Source organism: Microtus pennsylvanicus, chromosome 13 (genome assembly GCF_037038515.1).
Source record: "Microtus pennsylvanicus isolate mMicPen1 chromosome 13, mMicPen1.hap1, whole genome shotgun sequence".
In the NCBI taxonomy this organism is placed as follows: domain Eukaryota; kingdom Metazoa; phylum Chordata; class Mammalia; order Rodentia; family Cricetidae; genus Microtus; species Microtus pennsylvanicus.
In genome coordinates, this window is record NC_134591.1 from 74,424,189 (window position 1) to 74,442,934 (window position 18,746).

At 45.7% G+C, this 18,746-nt stretch overlaps 1 protein-coding gene across 2 annotated transcripts in view; it reads right to left on the minus strand.

Annotated features, from left to right (window-relative positions):
* Positions 1 to 4,057: 4,057 nt before the first annotated feature.
* Positions 4,058 to 18,746, minus strand: part of Pdpn (podoplanin) — a 31,825-nt gene continuing 17,136 nt past the window's right edge. The window contains exons 2-6 of one of the 2 annotated variants that reach the window (XM_075945969.1): positions 11,500 to 11,627; positions 9,346 to 9,490; positions 6,243 to 6,281; positions 5,130 to 5,241; positions 4,058 to 4,316 (exon numbers count right to left, since the gene is read on the minus strand). In XM_075945969.1, coding sequence (XP_075802084.1) covers positions 4,310 to 4,316; positions 5,130 to 5,241; positions 6,243 to 6,281; positions 9,346 to 9,490; positions 11,500 to 11,627 — 431 coding nt within the window. In that variant the 3' untranslated portion in view covers positions 4,058 to 4,309. Of the gene's footprint in view, positions 4,317 to 5,125; positions 5,242 to 6,242; positions 6,282 to 9,345; positions 9,491 to 11,499; positions 11,628 to 18,746 lie in introns of those variants that run through there. The other variant, XM_075945970.1, reaches the window with a different exon arrangement.

Sequence of the window (18,746 nt, forward strand, 5' to 3'; positions counted from 1 at the left end):
AAGAGTCTAAGGAAGCAGAATGCAGTGGCACACACCTTTAATCCCAGCGCTTGGGAGGCAAGGGCAGACGGATCTCTGTGAGTTGGAGGCCAGCCTGGCTTATATAGACAGTTCCAGGACAGCTGGGGGTACACAGAAAGACCCTACCTCAAAAAACCCCAAATTATAAATAAATAAAATAATAAAGTCTAAGGACACAAAATGAGCAGTTTCCTCCGTATTGGAGGTGTGAGAAGCTGGCACCCAAGCTGGACCTAGACCAAGAACCATGCAGCTTTTACTGCGATATGTTGTATGGGTGTCTGTGATATAGGTACCGTGGTCTCATATAGGATCCCCCTCGCCCTGGTTGTTTTATAACCACTGGAGCACTTTTGGAATGTGGTGGTGGTATGTTCAGATATATCCTAGCTCGGGATCCCTGGCACAAGAAGTTCACACTGGAGGGGGATGAGGACATTTAACTTTGCAGTCATGATGAGCTTCTACTGAAGATCTGACCAGGAAGAGGGTGGTATACTTGCAGAGGGCGGGAGGACTGTCCACTAGCTAAGTGCTACCCACTGCTTCGGGGCTGAAGGGACAGCTGGGAACTGAGCAGACACCTGCTCAGCTGGAGAGCAGCGCCCGAGTCGAGGAACTCTAGAAGTGAACCTTAAGTTTGCTGGAGAAGACAAACGTGGAGCAGGAAGCGGAGAGTCGATCCAGCATCTCAGTATAAAGCCCAGGCTGGCCTCAAACTCATCCTCCTCCTGCCTCAGTTTTCTGGGCTCGGGGAGTACAGGCATGAGACATCATGAACAGCCGAACAACGGACTGATATAGCAATAGAAGTGAACTTCATCACTACCGCCAGCCCAGATGTCCAGGGTGGAGGAGTAGACAAAGCTGTTTTCTTCTCCACACCCTTGGCAGACCGTCGCTCTGCTTTCCAGCATTCCCCTGGGAGTGTTTATCCTGGAAGACAAATGTGCACGAGACAAACAAAAGGAGGGCCCACTTTCCTTTTGGGGGTGTGAGACTAGGAAGTGTGCCTAGTCTTCCATGAGACAAGAGAACCTTTCTCCACAGTCTCCAGAAATAACTACAAATAAACCCTCAAGGTTTTTAAATGGCCCACCCAAGGGGTTAAAAAAAAAAAAAAGCAATGGATGGGCCAAAATCTCAGTCCTCTCTAGGGAACCAGGCACTCAGGATTCTGATGTTCTGCAAACTCAACAACCCCAACTGAATAAAACGTGAGGCCAGGTCAAACATTTCAAGCTTTGAAATCAGAAATGCTTAAAAAAAATACAGAAGTATTTTGAGTTGACACAATGCTCCGTTCAAGACTTTGGAGTATCATAGATATCAATCTTAGATTAGGGATGGTCAACTGGGACTATGAAAATATTCCATTTTCTGATGTCTGGAGCCAGGCATAGTGCGCATAATCTCAGAGCTGGGAAAGCTGAGGTGGGAGGATTGAGTTCAAGCGCGACCTAAGTCATGAGACAAGAGTCTATCTCAAGGGATTGAAGAAATGGCTCAGCAGTTAAGAGCACTGGCTGCTCTTCCAGAGGACCTTGGTTCAGCCCGCAACACCAATATGATAGTTCACAGTCATCTGTAACTGCAGTTCTAGGGGATCCCATGCCCTCTTCAGGAGGCTGCCGTGGGCTCCATCCAGGCAGTAGTAGTACAAATAGACATGCTGCAAAAACACATAGACACACAAAATATAATAATTTTTAAAATATAAGTTTTTCTCAAAACAACACCCTCACCCCAGCCAAAAAAAAAAAATGTCTGAATACTTATGATCCTAGGCATATATAAGGGATAGCCAATTCCTATTTTTACTGATTTAAATGCTTATTTATTATGGGTGATATGTGAAAATTAGTGGAAGCAAGAGAAATCAGATCTCTCCTTTTCCCCTGGGTTCCAGGGACCAAACTCACATCCTCAGGCTTGTGTAGAATGCGCCTTTGCACACAGAGCCATCTCACCAGCCCCAAGTTTCACCTATTTTGAAAGGGGCAGAATGTAACTACTGCTAACCGTCAACTTTTATAAGTGATCATAGGCTTGTAGAAGGTCAACAGTGCAACAACAGGATCCTGGCAAAGTGGTAGATGCAGAGGGACAGATGACAGAGGGACCAGTCCCCTGACTGGGGCCGTCTCCAGGTCAAAAGAACAAGTGAGAAGCGGGTTCTGGATGGAGACACAGCTGTCCACGTCTGTGGGCCCTTCCCTTCTGTCACCCTGTTCTTGGACAGCTGAGCTCTGGATCTACAGTTGGGTTCATAGGGAGGCCTTGAGTTTCAAGGGCAAGATAAAATTGCTCCTCACCTGGCTTTTCTTTACAATGCAGAGAAAGGAAGGACCAGGCAAGACCTCACTAACCCTGAGATCAGAGAGAGTAAAAGACTCAAGAGGCCACCTAGTTTTTGTCCTGTTGGCCTTGGCCTCTCGTCTTTAGCAGAGATTAATGAACGCTGTGGTTACATTTCTTTCCTGGGAATAAACTTCCTGTGACCATGGATACTCTCTTTCCATTAAGTCAACAGGTAGCTGGGTTTAAAAGGCATGTGGCAGTTCGAAGTCAGTCTGGTCTATAAAGCAAGTTCCAGAACAGGCAGGGCTACACAGAGAAACCCTGTCTTGAAGATCCAAACCAAACCAAAACCGAGTAAATGTTGTATACCATTAGCAGAAATAACATCCATTCTCGGCGGAAGTGTTGAGTCAGAGGTTGGACTCGTGTTTGTACACAATCATGTTTTATTTGAAAAGATGTCAACACTGTATTGAGTACCAACACAGGTGACCAAGACACCACAGCCCTGTCCCAGCAGGCACTGACTCTGGGGTATAGTTTGAGTTGGGCTGCTATTTTTCAGGGTGAAGGTGGTGGGGTGGAGGTGGAAGTGGGAAGGGAGAGGATAGAAAGAAGAAAAGGGCATTGTTCCTAGCTCCAGTTTGGAATCTGACGGATGAGAAGGAGGACCACTCACACTACAATTTGACTCACAAGGCTCTTCTAACCAGCTCGGCCCCGCTGATGTGTGGATAGGCAGCCTGCTGGGCCAGCTGGGTTGGGTCAACACACAGGCACACTGGGTTACTTTTCTCTGCATCTTGTGAACTCTTTCTAGGCTAGAGGATGTAAGGATTATATAATCACAGTCTTAACAGAGCATCTGGCCAGGCCAGTGTTAAATACTGTGCAGAAGAAGGAGAAGTACCGAGCTGGGTGGTAGAGGCAGGACACCCCTGTGGTCTCATCGTTTTGATCTTCTGGATTGAACCCACAGAAAGATGTGGTATGTACGAAGACTAGAAGTATCTTTTACTTTAAACTCAGACCTTTACACCCATCCACATAAGAGCAACTATTCTTTTTGCTTTCCCTGTCTTTCTTCAGAAACAGAAGGCAGATGTTAGAAACTGGTCAGTTTATCTTCTATACCAAACACACACAGGAGTCTCTTGTGCTTAAGGACCAAGTTCCCTGCTTGGTTCTACAGCTGCTGAGCCTCTGGCATCCTGTGACATCCAAAAGCTTTCTCAACATCTGGAATAAGGCCTTCACAGTACGGAAAGAATCAAATCATCCAAAGGTTTGAGTGTAGGGAGGTGAGGACATGACTCCTCAAGTCACCATGGCTTAGAGATGGTTTAGAGAACTGTAACCAGCCAAGTACCCTCCTGGACCTGAAGCCACAATGGATGCTTCTGAAAAGGTCCACCAGGCTCCCTTAAGGGGCTGCTCACCATGCCTGATTATAAATTTACCCTTGCAGCTCGAAGACTCAAACATATTTAAACACCACCCCCCCCCAAATCCAGGCTGGAATGTGTACATATCAGCAGGCCCGTGCCTCTTTGACGTAAGTAACACTGAGCCAACGGCTCTGCAGATTCAATAAACATTTCCAGATTCCTTTGCATCCCAGCAGTAGCAGGGAATGGCCAGGATGAAGCCATGGTTACAGTTGCTAACGTCAACTGGTGATGCTGTCTTGGTTAACAAGTCAGTTTACGTAGCTTCGCTTCATTTTCCACGCATGTTGTATTTTGAATCATTTATTATAAAATTTATATTAAGAATGTTTGTTTTCCAAAGGCATATGCTTCGAGGGGCCGTGGCTTGTTGTCTTTCCTTTTGGTACTTCGGCAAGCGGAGGAGTCACCATGGCTGTGAGTGGGGTGGGCATTCCATGGGTCATCTTCCTCCACAAGCAGAAGATGGGGAACAGGGGATGCTGGAAGCACCCTTATTTTCAGATATGTTGGGAGAACAACCTGATCTGTTCAGCTCTTTAGGGCCTGTGAAAATAAAGAGAATTATTGCTTCTTTAACTATTGGGACCAATCATTCCCTTGCCCCATAGTCATTGAGCCTATTGTCCTTTTCTGTGGTTTCAGTCCCAGAAGCCTGTGCCCTTAGTTCCCAGGTATTCCCCTCCACACCTAGTCCTTAGGCAGGCGGGGTCAGGACTCCAGACATTTCCAACACGATGCACTGGCAGCTGTGTGTCACTGCCCTTCCCAGCCATGGACGACTCATCCTCTCCCCTCCCCGCCCATCAGATTTCTCTGGTTTCTCTCCCGTGCTGAGTTGGAACGCTGTGAGAGAAGCTTAGCCAGGAGAAAGGCTCTTCCCTCCTAAAGCCAATGCCAGGAAGATAGAACGACCTGACCTGTGTGATGGGTGTGCAGGACAGGTGTGAGGGAGTGAGAACTACAAAAGACCCCCCCCCCACGGCACACACAGTGCACCCACAGTGCAGGTCCTCATCAGAACGAAGGCCTGTCTCTGTGACAGGTGCTTTCTCCCCCTCAGCACACCTGTCTTTGACGGCTGGAGGGCAAGGAGATTGATTAGGGAACAAGTTAAAACTTGGTTTGGATTTTCTTTCAAGTGTGGGTAGTTGGAAAACTAAGACGAGAGATCCAGTCTCCTCAGACCACAGAGGAAGTCAGTCTTGAGCTCTGCTTGTGTTTTTAGAAAAGTCTACAGCCAATGCTGACATCTCTCCCTGTGGAGGCGACGAGGCAGCGGTTCTATGCATGCAGAGGTTTGAGTGGTGAGCAGACTGCCAACGTTCACATATCACATGGGGATAAGAGGTTACTTACGAGAACCTTCCAGAAACTTTCCTCATAACCACAATGATGATCCCTCCAACGAAGCCGATGGCTAACAGGACGCCAACTATGATTCCAACCAGGGTCACTACTGCCAAGCCATCTGAATGAAGAGAAAAGAACCATGAGGGCTGGGAAGAGCAGATGCCAGAGACGGCATTGGCCTGCTGCTCTCAGCAGCGAGTGCGCTCTGCTCTTCTCCCGAGTACAGCGGAGCCTGAGTCAAGCGTGGAAGCACTGAGCCATTTTTCTCTTCTTGGTGCAGAGAGCAAACCCAGGCCTTGAGTGTGCTAGTCAAGCACCGTGCCACCAAGCCCCAGCCCCAGCTCTGCTCTAATCCCATCTTGTGAATCAAGAGATTTCTTAGTCTCTGAATTTATCACACACGCTGGCTTCATCATTGATGGGCATGCTTCTTTCTGGCTGGTTCATGACAAAAGAAGTCCAGAAAACTCAGAAGGAACCCATTTCAACATAATAAAGGCTCTGTATGACAAACCTACAGGCAACATTATTTAAGTGGGAAAAACCACAAATTGTGTCCATTACAAGAACAAGGATGCCAGCTTTTTAATATAATACAGTTATAGTAAACTATGATATGTTGTCATTCTCCACAGCTGTCATTAAGTAAATACACTCTGTGTGTGTGTGTGTGTGTGTGTGTGTGTGTGTGTGTGTGTGTGTGTGTGAAAGAGAGAGAGAGAGAGAGAGAGAGAGAGAGAGAGAGAGAGAGAGAGACCTGTGAAGATGAGGCAGGGGAGTTATATTCAATGTCAGCCTGAACTACAGCCTGGGCAAAACTTAAGTGATATTCTGTCTCAAAGTAAAAAAGTGAAAAGTGGGCTGGGGATGTTGCTTAGTGGTGGACCATTAGCTTAGTATGCACAAGGTGCCGGGTTCAATTCCCAGCACTTCAAAAAGCAAGGGAGAAAAGAAAGGAGAGAAAGAAGGAAGAGAGGAAACCCATCATCTCTGTTTTGGAAGATGGTCCTTTCTGTTCTTGTTTGACTGAGATCTGAGAATGAATAGAATTCCTCCCAAAAACTGGATTCAAAGAAACTTTCTTTTTATCTCCCAAAGGAAGACCAAAATCTCATTTACCTCTCTTATCTGTTGTCTCTGTTTCGTCAGCTGTGCTATCTGGAAAGAGAAAAATGCAAAGATAGAGAACTATTAGGATTTAATGACTATAATTGAACAGCTGGCAGCTGAATTTACTTGAAGTGGAATGTAACAAAACCTATGCAAAGAGGGTAATTCCCTCCGCAAACCCGATTGGGGCTTCAGAAGCCAGCACTTGACAGTCTTGTACCGATAACCATCCTTTTGCATTATCACCAGTTTGCGACTTCACAGCCCACCCACAGATCCTCTGTACTTTTGCACCCAGTGGATTTTATCTTAGCTGATTTTAAGAGTCAAGGCTCCTGAGCCATAGCTGTGAAGTAAATGGTTGGGAAATCTGGATGCTGAGGAGCAGAGGAATGCAGGTGTGGCCACTTCGTTTTTTATCAAAATCCTGGCCAACAGGGCAAGTGCTAAGGTCCTAAGCATTTTCACAGCAGGCTTCTTATTTGGGAGGAGGTGGCCAGGACTGTGAGTTGTCTCCTGATAACTTTTCCTTTGTGGTCTGACCTGTACTTGGGTGGCCTGCCCTGCTAGGCTGAATGAAAACTGGTCCTTTGTGACTTCCACCCCTGTCACTTGAGGGTGTCCACCAGCATCCTAGTCCAGCCAGGTGGCCACAATACACACTCTCCACCTGACTTCCTTGTGGACAGTTAGTTTCCCATGACTTCTACTTTAAAATAAAAGTCCACTACCCATTTTACAGAGAGTCCTTAATTCTGGAGTTGAGGGTGGCTATCTGCCTCAGCTGTAGATGAGGCCCAAGGTCTAGTGAAGACAATGAAGAGAAGGAAAGATCAGACTTTCCCTAGGATCTTAGCTCACCGCTTTCAGAACAACGGTTCTAAACCCGTGGGTCGCCACCACCTTGAGGGTCTCAGATATTTTACATTACAATTCATAACAGTAGCAAGTTAACAGCTATGAAGTAGCGATAATTTAATGTTTGGGAGTCCCTACAACACAAGGAACTGTACTAAAGGGTCGCAGCCTTAGGGAGGTTGAGAATCACCGCTCTAGAGAGTCAACAGGTTCCAGAAGTAAAACTGGCTGTGATGTGATGTTTATGGAGGGGGGGGGCTTTGAGGTTCTTGGCTCATAAAACCAAACCCACCCCGAAACAAGCCATATAAACTAGAATTCTTCTTCAAGGAAGACTAGGGAAGCTTTACTCATGGGCCAAACATGAGAAGTCCTCTACAGTTTTGAGATGTGGTCTTAGCCAGGCAGTGGTGGTGCACGCCTTTAATCCCAGCACTCAGGAGGCAGAGGCAGGCGGATCTCTGTGAGCTGGAGGCCAGCCTGGTCTACAAGAGATGTGTTCTAACACTCATTATTTCCTCACTGAGGCTGACTTGGTTCTGCCTGGCAATTACTGTCAGTGTTTTCTTAGCAGCTTGCAGCAAGACTCTCCATCACTTCAAAGATGCAGCTCAGTGGGAGAGTACTTGCCTGGCCATGAGGAAAGTGCTAGATTAGATCCAGAGCATCCAAAATACCCAACCAACCAACCATATACATAAACAAGCCCCCGCCCTACTTGATAAAAACAATAGGATCAAAATATATGCAGCATGAAAATTATGACATTAATTACGATTTTGCGTTTATTTTGTTTTGAGACAGGATCGGATCATGCTGTACGGAGCTGGATTGCCTGGAACTCACTTTGTAGATCAGGCTGCCCTCAGGTTCACAGAGCTTCATCTGCCTCTGCTACCTGAGTGCCTGGATCACAGCTGTCTACTACCATGCCTGAGCAACATTAATTCTTGTAAGTGTGCAGCTCAGTGGGATGAAGTACACTGACCACGTCCAACCATCACCTCCTAGAAAGCCAGCATTCTGCTGCCTACATCTATTGATTTCAGCACCTCTGGGTGCCTCGTGCAAGTGGACCCATACCTACTGTCCTTTGTACCTGGCTGAATGTGACTGACATGCATTGTAGTATGTTTAAGCATGTATTTCTCTTTTAAAGCTAAGTTTTATTCCACTGTGGGTACATATTATGTTTTTTTTTATCCATTCATTTGGTTGTGACTACTGAGTTGCTTCCATGTGTTAATATTGTGGATAGTGGTGTGTACACAGGCAAACAATTGTGAAAGATTTTGCTTTGTTCTTGAGACAGCACCTCATGTAGTCCCCATGTTATTGTTTTGTCAAATAACGTCTTACTATGTAGCCCAGGCCTCTGATTTGCAATCCCTGTGCCTTTGAATGTGAGGGTTTATGTACCACCACACCTGGATCTAAACTCACTTGTTAAACCCTTAAAATGACTGTAGAGTTCTTAAATCTCAACTGGCCACTGGACCTGGAAGTATGCATTGAAGAATAATATACAACAGTCAGTCAGGTTCTGTGCCATATGTGGTCCCAGCACTTGGAAAGTAAAATCAGGAGAATCAGGAGTTCAAGGCTAGCCTCAGCTACAAGGTCAGTTCAGGTCACAGGCACCAACCTGGATGATGCATACAACACACAGTCCTGGCGGGTCTGACTTAGAATAGCCATAAGGTAAACCAGGAAACGTCGGGGTAGAATTGCTGCCCTTGAGGGTCAATGCAAGATTCTTTTACAACTATTATTATTGATTGATCGACTTAACGTATCTGTATGGATGTGGGCACTGTGCTGTGGTGCCCTGCAGAAGACAATTTTCAGGCTTTGATTCTCTCCTTCATGTACGCTCCAGGGATTGAACTCAGGAAGTTAAGCTTGGCAGCAAGCACCCTAACCTGTTGATCTATTGAGCCATATGACCCGTCTTACACAGATATTTTTCCTTTTTAAATATTTATCTTACTTTCATCATGTGTATGTGTTTGTGTGTGGCACCCTAAAGAAGACAGGGGTGTTGGAGCCCCAGGAGGCCGTGAGATGCTGGGAACTGAACTCTGAAAGTGTGTGCTCTTAGCCACCAAGCCTCCTCTTCAGCAGCCAGCACAAGGCTCTAACACGGGGTCTGCAGTGCAACACCGGGAGCCAGTGACGGGTCCTTGGAGGGGGTTGTGACTAGTTATCATTCAAGGTTGAGAGAGCTTCATGGGTGATGTAAGAGCGGACCCACCTTTGTTGGGGTGACTTGTTGACTGATCCACAGAATGGCTCGTCACCATTTTGACAGTGGTTGTACTCTTATGTTCTTCGTGATCGTGGCCTGGGATTTCTGGGGTTGGCTGGTCCTCAAAGGGAATGTGTGTGTGTGTTGGTACCTGTTAGAAGTGGGTGAAGCAAAAAAAGGAAACAGAGCCTGAGGTTTGGAATGGACAGCATCTGACGTCCTGCAGGAAAGACTTTAAGGTAGCAAACATTTCACAAACACAAGTATAAATTCCAGATGGATACAAACAAACAAAAAACAAAACAAAAATAAATAAGAGTGGAGATAGGGACAAAAGCAGGTTCAGTCCAGAAGTGAACATTAAATGTTCAGCATGAAGACTTCCTGTCCCTTGATCTCTTTGAAAAACACTGGCTCACTCACACCTAAGTTTCTCTCTCTCTGAAACTGGAATAGCACTTTTCTCTGTTAACATTGACTTGCAGAACTGTGTGGAGGAGCGGAGCTCACTGTCACTGACAGCTCACTTTGTACAAGGTCCTTTCAACACATTCTCGGTACACCATGGGCAACTTTCTCTTAAAAAATTTATTTATTTATTGAAGATTTCTGCCTCCTCCCCGCCACCGCCTCCCATCCCCCTCCCTCTCCCCTAATCAAGTCCCCCTCCCTCATCAGCCTGAAGAGCAATCAGGATTCCCTGCCCTGTGGGAAGACCAAGGACCACCCACCTCCTTCCAGGTCTAGTTAGGTGAGCATCCAAACTGCCTAGGCTCCCACAAAGCCTGTATGTGCAGTAGGACCAGACATGGGCAACTTTTTCAAGTAAACTCAATGAACAAAGCCGAAGAGATTCCATAATGAGCACTGACTCCCTGCAGGAAAGGTCCTCACAGCTATTCGGTGACAGTGGAAGGCTAGGAAGTGGTTCCGGGTCTATGTGTGAAATGCGTGTATATGTGTGTGTGTGTGTGTGTGTGTGTGTGTGTGTGTGTGGCGGGGGACACACTGTTGTGGAATATTCGTTTACACTGTGTGAAGATGTGTCACTGTGATTGGTTTGATAAAGAGCTGACTGGCCAATAGCTAGGCAGGAAGAGGTTGGGCAGGACTTCCGGACAGAGGGTAAAGAAGAGGAAATGAGGAAATAAACATAGGTATGAGAGACACCAGAGGAGATGGAGTGAGAACAGGAAGTGCAAGATGGAAGGGAGGTAAAAAGCCATGAGACAAAATGTAGATTAATATAACTGGGTTAATTTAAGTTATAAGAGTTAGTGGGACAATTCTAAGCTATAGGCCAAGCTTTTATAATTTATAAGAAGCCTCCATGTCATTTTTGGTGAGCTGGCAGACCAAAAAAAAAATCCATCTACACAGTGGGTATGTGAATGTGTTTGTTGTTTCATGAGATGTCTCTCTGACTGGCCTGGGGCATGCCTCTTAGGTTAGGCTAGCTGGCCAGCAAACCCCAGAGGTCCACCTTTCTAGGTACCATCACCTTTGGCTTTTATGTGGGTTCTAGGGGTTGAAACCAGGTCTTTATGCTTGCAAGACGTGCATGTTATTGACTGAGCCATTTCCCCAGCCCGGGGCTGGCTTTTCTACTTTTTCATTGCTCGTCATTGAGGACAGAGCAACTGACCTGGATGAAGAGCCACACAGAATGAGGTTGTGTCGTAACTGGCTGGGGGCTTGCATGGTGAACTCCTCCCACCTCCCCAGGGACCTACTAAAGCTCCCTGAATCCAGTTTGTTGGTTTGTTTGACAGAGTCTCCCTATGTAGCTCTAGCTGTCCTAGAACTCACCGTGGAGACCAGGCTAGCCCATATTTACAGAGACCTGCCTGCTTCTGCCTCCTGGGTACTGGAATTACAGGTATGTGTACCACTACACCTGGCCTCAGTGCAGGCTGGCAAAGGCTAAGCTGATTTCATACCATTCTGAGAAGACATGGTCTGTTGCTCTCAAACTGTCTGTGTCCACCGCACCAGCTCCCTTGTCCCTGGATGAGACTTGGATGTACCTCTGTGGTAAGCTATACCACTATTTCATTGTATGGCGGTTGATTTCACATCAAAGCATACGTCATCCCCCTGGCATGTGACAGCCTGCCTTTGGAGCCAACTCCCTCTTTCCCTGGACTCTCCCCAGGGTACCTTGCCAGTAGATTCATTCAGTCCTCCAGTAGTACCCGTGGTTACTATTCTGTCTTCCAGACCTGGTCTCACCATGCCACCTCCTGGACCTGGGGTCACAATATCATCTTCTAGTCCACCTACGGGTGCTGAAAAAGAAAGGTCAGTCAGGGATGCGGTACGCAGATGATGTGGACGAAGCCAATTGGCTACTTACAGTCATGATTGTTTCCTATACTTTAAATTGTGGTCCTTTCTGCCCTGTCACAGTACCAGGGCCTGCACCACTTCCTTATGGTGCCACTGACACACACCATGGCCTGGTCTCCATAGAGAAGCAAAAGGCAATGGGAACACTTGGTGACACCACCAGCTAGGGCTGGACAAGAACCTGCCTACCTTTCCCTTTCCAGTAAAGAGCCAGTGCCTCCATTCAGACAGGCAGAGTATTACACAGACCAGAAAAACTCTGTAGAATCATCTGAAAAGTTTTCTAAACATACCTGGGTCCATGCTCTGTGCAAGCCTACAAGGTCCAAAAAAATGAGTGTTCGTTCACTTTTTACAATCAAACTTTCAGGGCTAACGGTACTCCAGCAGCAGAACACATGCTTGGTGTGCCCAAGGTACTGGTCTCAGTCCCCAGCACCAAAACATTCACTAATTAGCCAAAAAGAAGAAGGAGGAAGAAGGAGGACGAGGAGGATGAAGAGAAGGAGGAGGAGGATGAAGAGAAGGAGGAGGAGGAGGAGAAGAAGGAGAAGAAGGAGAAGAAGAAGAAGAAGAAGAAGAAGAAGAAGAAGAAGAAGAAGAAGAAGAAGAAGAAGAAGAAGAAGAAGAAGAAGAAGAAGAATCATCATCATCATCATCATCATAGGGCTGGAAAGATGGCTGGGAAGGTAAAGGTGCTTGCTGCCAAGCTTGATAATCTGAGACCAAATCTGGGACCCACGAGGTAGAAAGAGAGAACTAACTTTTGCAGATTGTCCTCTGATGGTCATATGCATGTCATGGCACAAGCCCTGCCCCCATAAATGAGTAAATAAGATGCAACAAAATTGAAAACAACAACAATAAACCCAATCTCCATACTATTTCATTGAGATTGCCGTTCACTTGGATAATTAAGTGACTGACCCACTGACCTCATAAATTGATTCCAACTGCTTTTTTGAGACAGGGTCTCACTACGTACCCCAGACTGTATTTTGGTCAATGTTTTATCACAGCTGCAGAGAGTCAAACTAAGACACATGGCAAGTGCTTTACCCACTGAGTCATCCCGCCTACCCTGACCCTGACTTCCTGCACTCACACTCGGATGAAGGATGAATGAGGCAGTAGCAGGTTGAATCCCGTTGTGTGGGATGCCATGCCTTGCATCTATCTCCACCAGATCCCATGGGCTAGAAACTGCTCACATTCATAAGTCAAGGGTGTTTGAAGCTGGGGCTCTTGGCAGGTTATGAGGATTGAATGAGGTCATCAGGACAGGGTCTCCAAGAGGTGACTTGGTGGGTTAGAAAGAGGAAGAAGATAGATCTGAACTGAGGTATGCATCCTCACTGTGACATCTTCGAAGGTGCTAGCAGATACGGCACCATGTTCTTGAACTTCCCAGCCCCCAGAGCCATGGGGAGAATAAACACCTATTCTTTATAAATTACATGGTTTGGGGTATTTTGTTACAGCGACGAAAATAAATAGACTCAAATGGTGTGAGAGATGACAGGGTCATCTAACTGCCTCAGGACTAAGTGCACCAGGGCATCTGCTCTTAATTCACGTAATCCTTTTCACGAGTTACAGATCTGACTCACTGGCTGTGGGCCTCCTCCCTGGATGGAGCGGTTCTGGAAATGCCATGACCAGATGCAGTTACGAAAGAAGGGTCATGCATCAGAAGTACAGGAGGGAGGGGTGTTGGAAAGCGCCCGGTGTCATTAAAGAGCAGATGTTCATCCACGCCTAGGATGTTGTTCTGATGAGCAACCCTCCCTTCAACACTTGATTTTCCCTCTGTTGAGACAGCCCAGCCAGAAGCGTGGCTCATAAATATTTGATCAGAACTCCACTGCTGCTGCCAACAGGGTGGGGGGCCTCTGGAGGAATGCTGCTAAGTTCTGGAGCCTTCTCTTTGCAGCTTGCCCTATTCCAGTTGCTGACGGATAGCTTTAGATGAGCTACCTAGCATATAAATCCTTAAAAAACAAAATAACAAAACAAAACAAACAAACTATCTTGAGGTAGACTGATTCCCAATTTTCTGAGAAACCAACACACTGATTTCCAACATGGCTGTCCAATTTTGCACTCCCACCAGTAATGGAGGCCTTCATGGGAATGACCTAGCCCCTCTACATATATGCGACAGTTGTGTAGCTTGATCTACTTGTGGGATTCCTAGCAATGGGAGCAGGGGCTGTCCCTAACACTGGCTTTGGGGAACCTATTTCTCATACTGGATTAGTTTGTCCTGCCATAATACAGGGAGGTGCTTAGTCTTCCTGCAGCTTGATATGCTGTGTTTTGTTGATACCCATAGGAGGTCTGCCCCTTTCTAACAGAAGCAGAGGGGAGATGGGGGGAAGGAACGGGAGGAGAGGAGGAAAGAGAAACAGTGGCCGGGAGATAAAATGTATAAACATATTTACTTAAAAAAATCATATAAATTTAATTTTAAGCCGGGTGGTGGTGGCACACGCCTTTAATCCCAGCACTCGGGAGGCAGAGGCAGGTGGATCTCTGTGAGTTCGAGACCAGCCTGGTTTACAGAGCTAGTTCCCGGACAGGCTCCAAAGCTACAGAGATACCCTGTCTCGAAAAAAACAAAACAAAACAAAACAAAAAAACTCGGTGCATACAAATGGTAGGTCTCCTCCTGTGGTCGTTTGCTGTTATGGCTGAGGGCAGAGATTATGCCCACGGAGTAGAGAGATGCTCTTTTCAGAAGTAATCCCTACCTAAAAGCTAAGCATTCCATGGAACAGACATTGTCTTCAGCGGCGCAGCCACTGGTAAGGTACCTCACACTCCCATAAGCAAACCTCCACCCATGCTCCTGTAAAGTAAAACCCTAGTGAAACTCACTGGGTCTCTCTCTCTTTTTCTCTCTCTCCCTCTCTTTCCCGCCCGCTCCCTCTCTCACTCCCTCTTCACACTTGCGTGTGTACACACGCGCGCGCGCGCACACACACAAAGAAGATATGAAACCAGAAAGGGAATAGTTTTGTTAGTTTGGAAGAGAATGGAGACTAGAGGGACGGTAAGAGAGACCAGGAGAATATGGCCAGAACACACTACTCCATGTATGAAAAAGTCATAATGAAACCCAGCATCATGTACACGTAATACAAGCTAACAGAATACTAATAAAATACTAATAGAAAACATTAAAATAGCAACAACAACACAATTCTTTATCCCCTGGATTGAATTCAGTTTTCAAGCTCATCAGTTGTCAAAAAGTTCCTAGGACCCATTCATCAAAATCATTTTCCATACGGTGTCTCTAACTTAAAACAAGCCTTGCTTTCAAAACAAAAGCACTGAATGAAGCTGGCTTCAGTCCTTTCATAGAAAGCTCAGTTCACTGAAAGAGTAACTCGATAAAAAAAATTCCTCCTTGTTCTTTCTTTCCCTTGGCCCACACAGCCAAGTACTGAAGTCTCCCTGAATAGACAAAGGGTGTTTTATGAATGACCGTCAAGATTACGATGCGTGCCTTTTGTCTCTCTGGCCCAGCATTCTTGTTGGCTCCCTGGGAAAGTTATCTTTACAAGATTCTCAATTATTTTGGCAGAAGGCTTTCCCTGGTGGAGAGTGTCGGCCAGCTGCCGAGTTTCTAGCCAGTAGCTGACATCTCCTTTTCTCTTTGCTGGTGACCTTCAAGCCATGGATGGATGTCTTTGCACTCCCATGTCCTCCTAGGATACACACACCAGCACACACACATGCAGGGTGGCACATCTATGCTTGAGTACAAATGCTTATGTAAGTAGAGAGTGAAGAACCCACAATCACAACAATGCTCACAGCCTGGCGTGCCAGCAAAGTTCTGGAAACATCTGTATCCCTTCCCGGTCACCTGAGTACAGTTCCCTGACACACTCAGCTGCAGCTAACATGAAAGTGAGAATCAACAGAACTTCTCCACATGAGAAAAAAACTCATCCCTTGCCATTTTCACTGTTATTCTTTAAGAAGCTACGTCAGGGGCTGGCTTAACATCCCTGACTACTTTCAGAGGACTTGGGTTCAATTCCCGACACCCACATGTGACAGCTCACAACTGCCCGTAACTTCAGTTCCAAAGGATTGTGATGCCCTTTTCTGGCCTCTGTGGGCACTGCATGCTCTTAATCACAAACACCCACACATTAAATAAACAAGTCTTAAAGATTATTTTGAAAAAGCTAGGACAAAGTTTGAACTCTTTAAGAGGAGATAACTGAACTAAAAATGATTTTTACACTGAGGCTTTTAAGTTTGGAAGCCAAGAACTTTTAATTGTGCCCCAGACTATTGCGCAGTTTGAGCTACTACATGGGTTCTGGAAGCCAAACCCAGGTTCTCTGCAAGAACAGCTTAACCACTGAACAACCTCACCAGACCTTATGAATGGCTTTATCTTAATATCTAATTCTAATACTACAAAGTCAAATTTCAAGTTTATGGACTGCCAAGATGCGTCAGCCGGTAAAGGTGCTTGCTGCCAAGCCTGACAACTGGAGTTCTGTCCCTGGAGCCCACATGGAAGAAGAGAGCCTACCCTTTCAAGGTGTCCTCTGGCCTCCATATGCCTTCTATGACCGATGAGGCCCCCGTAACAAACAAAAATAAATAAATAAATGTAAAAGGATTTTTAATGAATTATTTAAGGAGCTGGAGAGATAGCTCAGCAGTTAAGAGTTTGCTGCTTGTGCAGAGAATCCAGGTTCACCTCCCAGCACCTGTATCGGGTGGCTCACAACCATCTGCAATTTAAAATTCCTGGGGATCCCACATCCACTTCTGTCCTGAGGGCATCTGCATACACACGACATTCATTTACACACATACGCATTAATAAAAATCCTAAGAGATACATCTTAACGAAATGATTCAAATAAGGACACATTTGTGGGGGCAGCATTTCTTCAGCCTTCTGTTCGCTTGGGGACAGGATCTCACTATGTAGCTCAGGCTGGCCTTAAACTCCTAGAAATCCTCCCACCTCAGTCTTCGAAGTGCTGGATTACAGGTTATCATCATACCTGGCTCTGATAGAATTTGATATGTCACATTAGATATTGTAATAGGTACAATGTTGCAGCCACAAATCTTTAATAAAAATCTTTTGACTGTGTGTTCAGTCTTTTGATTTTATTAGTATATATTTAATATGTGGTGGCGAGTGGTCCCATCTAGCTGCTAGCCATCAGGAATGCCTTTGTCAGGCACATTTTCCTCTTATGGTATTCCATCTCTTTTGAGTTTTCTCACATCCTTCATGCCTTATGAAGATATTCTTTAGGGGTTTGGGGAGAAGACTCAGTTGGTAAATTGCTTGCTATGAAATTATGGGGGGACCCGGCACCCATATAAAAACTAAAAATGGAGGTTGCGCAGGTGACTCAGAGGTTAAGAGTGCTGGCTGCTCTTGACGAGAACCCAGGTTCAGTTCTCATGACCGCTTACAACTGCCTGTAATTCCAGTTCTAGGAGGATCTGGTGCCCACTTCTGGCCCCCATGGGTATTGCACTCACATGCACATACACATCACATAATCGCACACACATTCACATAAAATAAATACATCTTTTAAAAGCTGATGAGCCGGGCAATGGTGGCACACAACCTTTAATCCCAGAACTCAGGAGGCAGAGGCAGGTGGATCTCTGTGAGTTCGAGGCCAGCCTGGTCTACAAGAGCTAGTTCCAGGACAGGCTCCAAAGCTACAGAGAAACCTTATCTCTAAAAACCAAAAAAATAAAAAATAACAATAAAAAAATAAAAGCTGATATGGTAATACACATCTGTACGTAACACCAGTGCTGGTGGAAGGCAGAGACAGGAGGATCTCTGGAGCTTACCAGCCAGCCAGTCTAAAAGAACCCAAATGCTTGGTGCTCAGTGAGAGACCTTGTCTCAAAAACAGATGGCAAAGTGCTGCAAGCCGCAACATTATACAGAAATTGCCCAACCATCTTTCCACAAGCAACTTATCAGATCCAAGTGATCTGGTAAAAGCTAAACCAAAAGGCAAGGCTTTTTGGTGTATTATTGCCTTGTGAATAAAGTAGCTGTCCTTTGCTGTAGATTTTTTGCTGTAGCTGATTTCCTTTTCTGTTACATATTTGGGAATTAATTCCCACAGCTCAGAACTGTTTCGTGAAAACAGTTTCCCACTGCCAGGCCTTGTTCCTCTCTCCTAGGTAAGTGCAGAGATGTCTTCCTGCAATTATCTTCATCAGCAGGCATTTGGGTCCAAGCATAGAGCATCCCACTTACGGTACTCACAGATCTCCAAGGACACAGAATTACTTCCTGCCCAAGTTGCTGCTCTGGTTTTACCCCACGACCTGAATGGCTGATAAAGAAAATTTAGAAACCTGGGTCCCTTCTTTGTTTCCACTGCCTAGAGCAGTAAGTCTAACTCCAGACCTAGGAAAGTACAGTGTCTGGTGTATGTGTTATCTGATCAAGAGCCATCAGCTTCCCTAGGTTGCCTAGTTACCTTGCAGCCTCTATGCCCACTGGAAGAAAAGAAGTTCTGCGCTGATTTAAACAATGCATGCCCTATTCATAATGTTACTGAAAATAAATTCCTTAGCTCTTTACTAACCACCTAAAAATGAAGTGTAGCATACCAACCTTCCTCTCTAGAATTCCCTGGTGATTTAATTCCTTTCTTAACTTAACTTTCTCCATTAAGGAGTTCACTGACGTGTACTAGTCACTCCCGTGTGTGTGTGTGTGTGTGTGTGTGTGTGTGTGTGTGTGTGTGTGAAAACTTTTATCTGATTTTCTCTGGGGCAAAAGAATCCCAGCCTGGAACCTTCTAGGGCTGGGGAATTGCTAGTTTTAAGGGTATATATGACTGGGAACATTGGTAACAGGTAGAACTAAGGACAAGGAGGAGCAATGTAGACTAAGGAACAGTATAGAACAAGGGGAACAAGTAACGGATAAAACAATGAGAAATGATGGATTGAAGAAAAAAGAATAAAGAAACGTAGAAAGACAATTCCCGTTGTGAGTAAATTTCTTTGCCCTCAGATCTTTA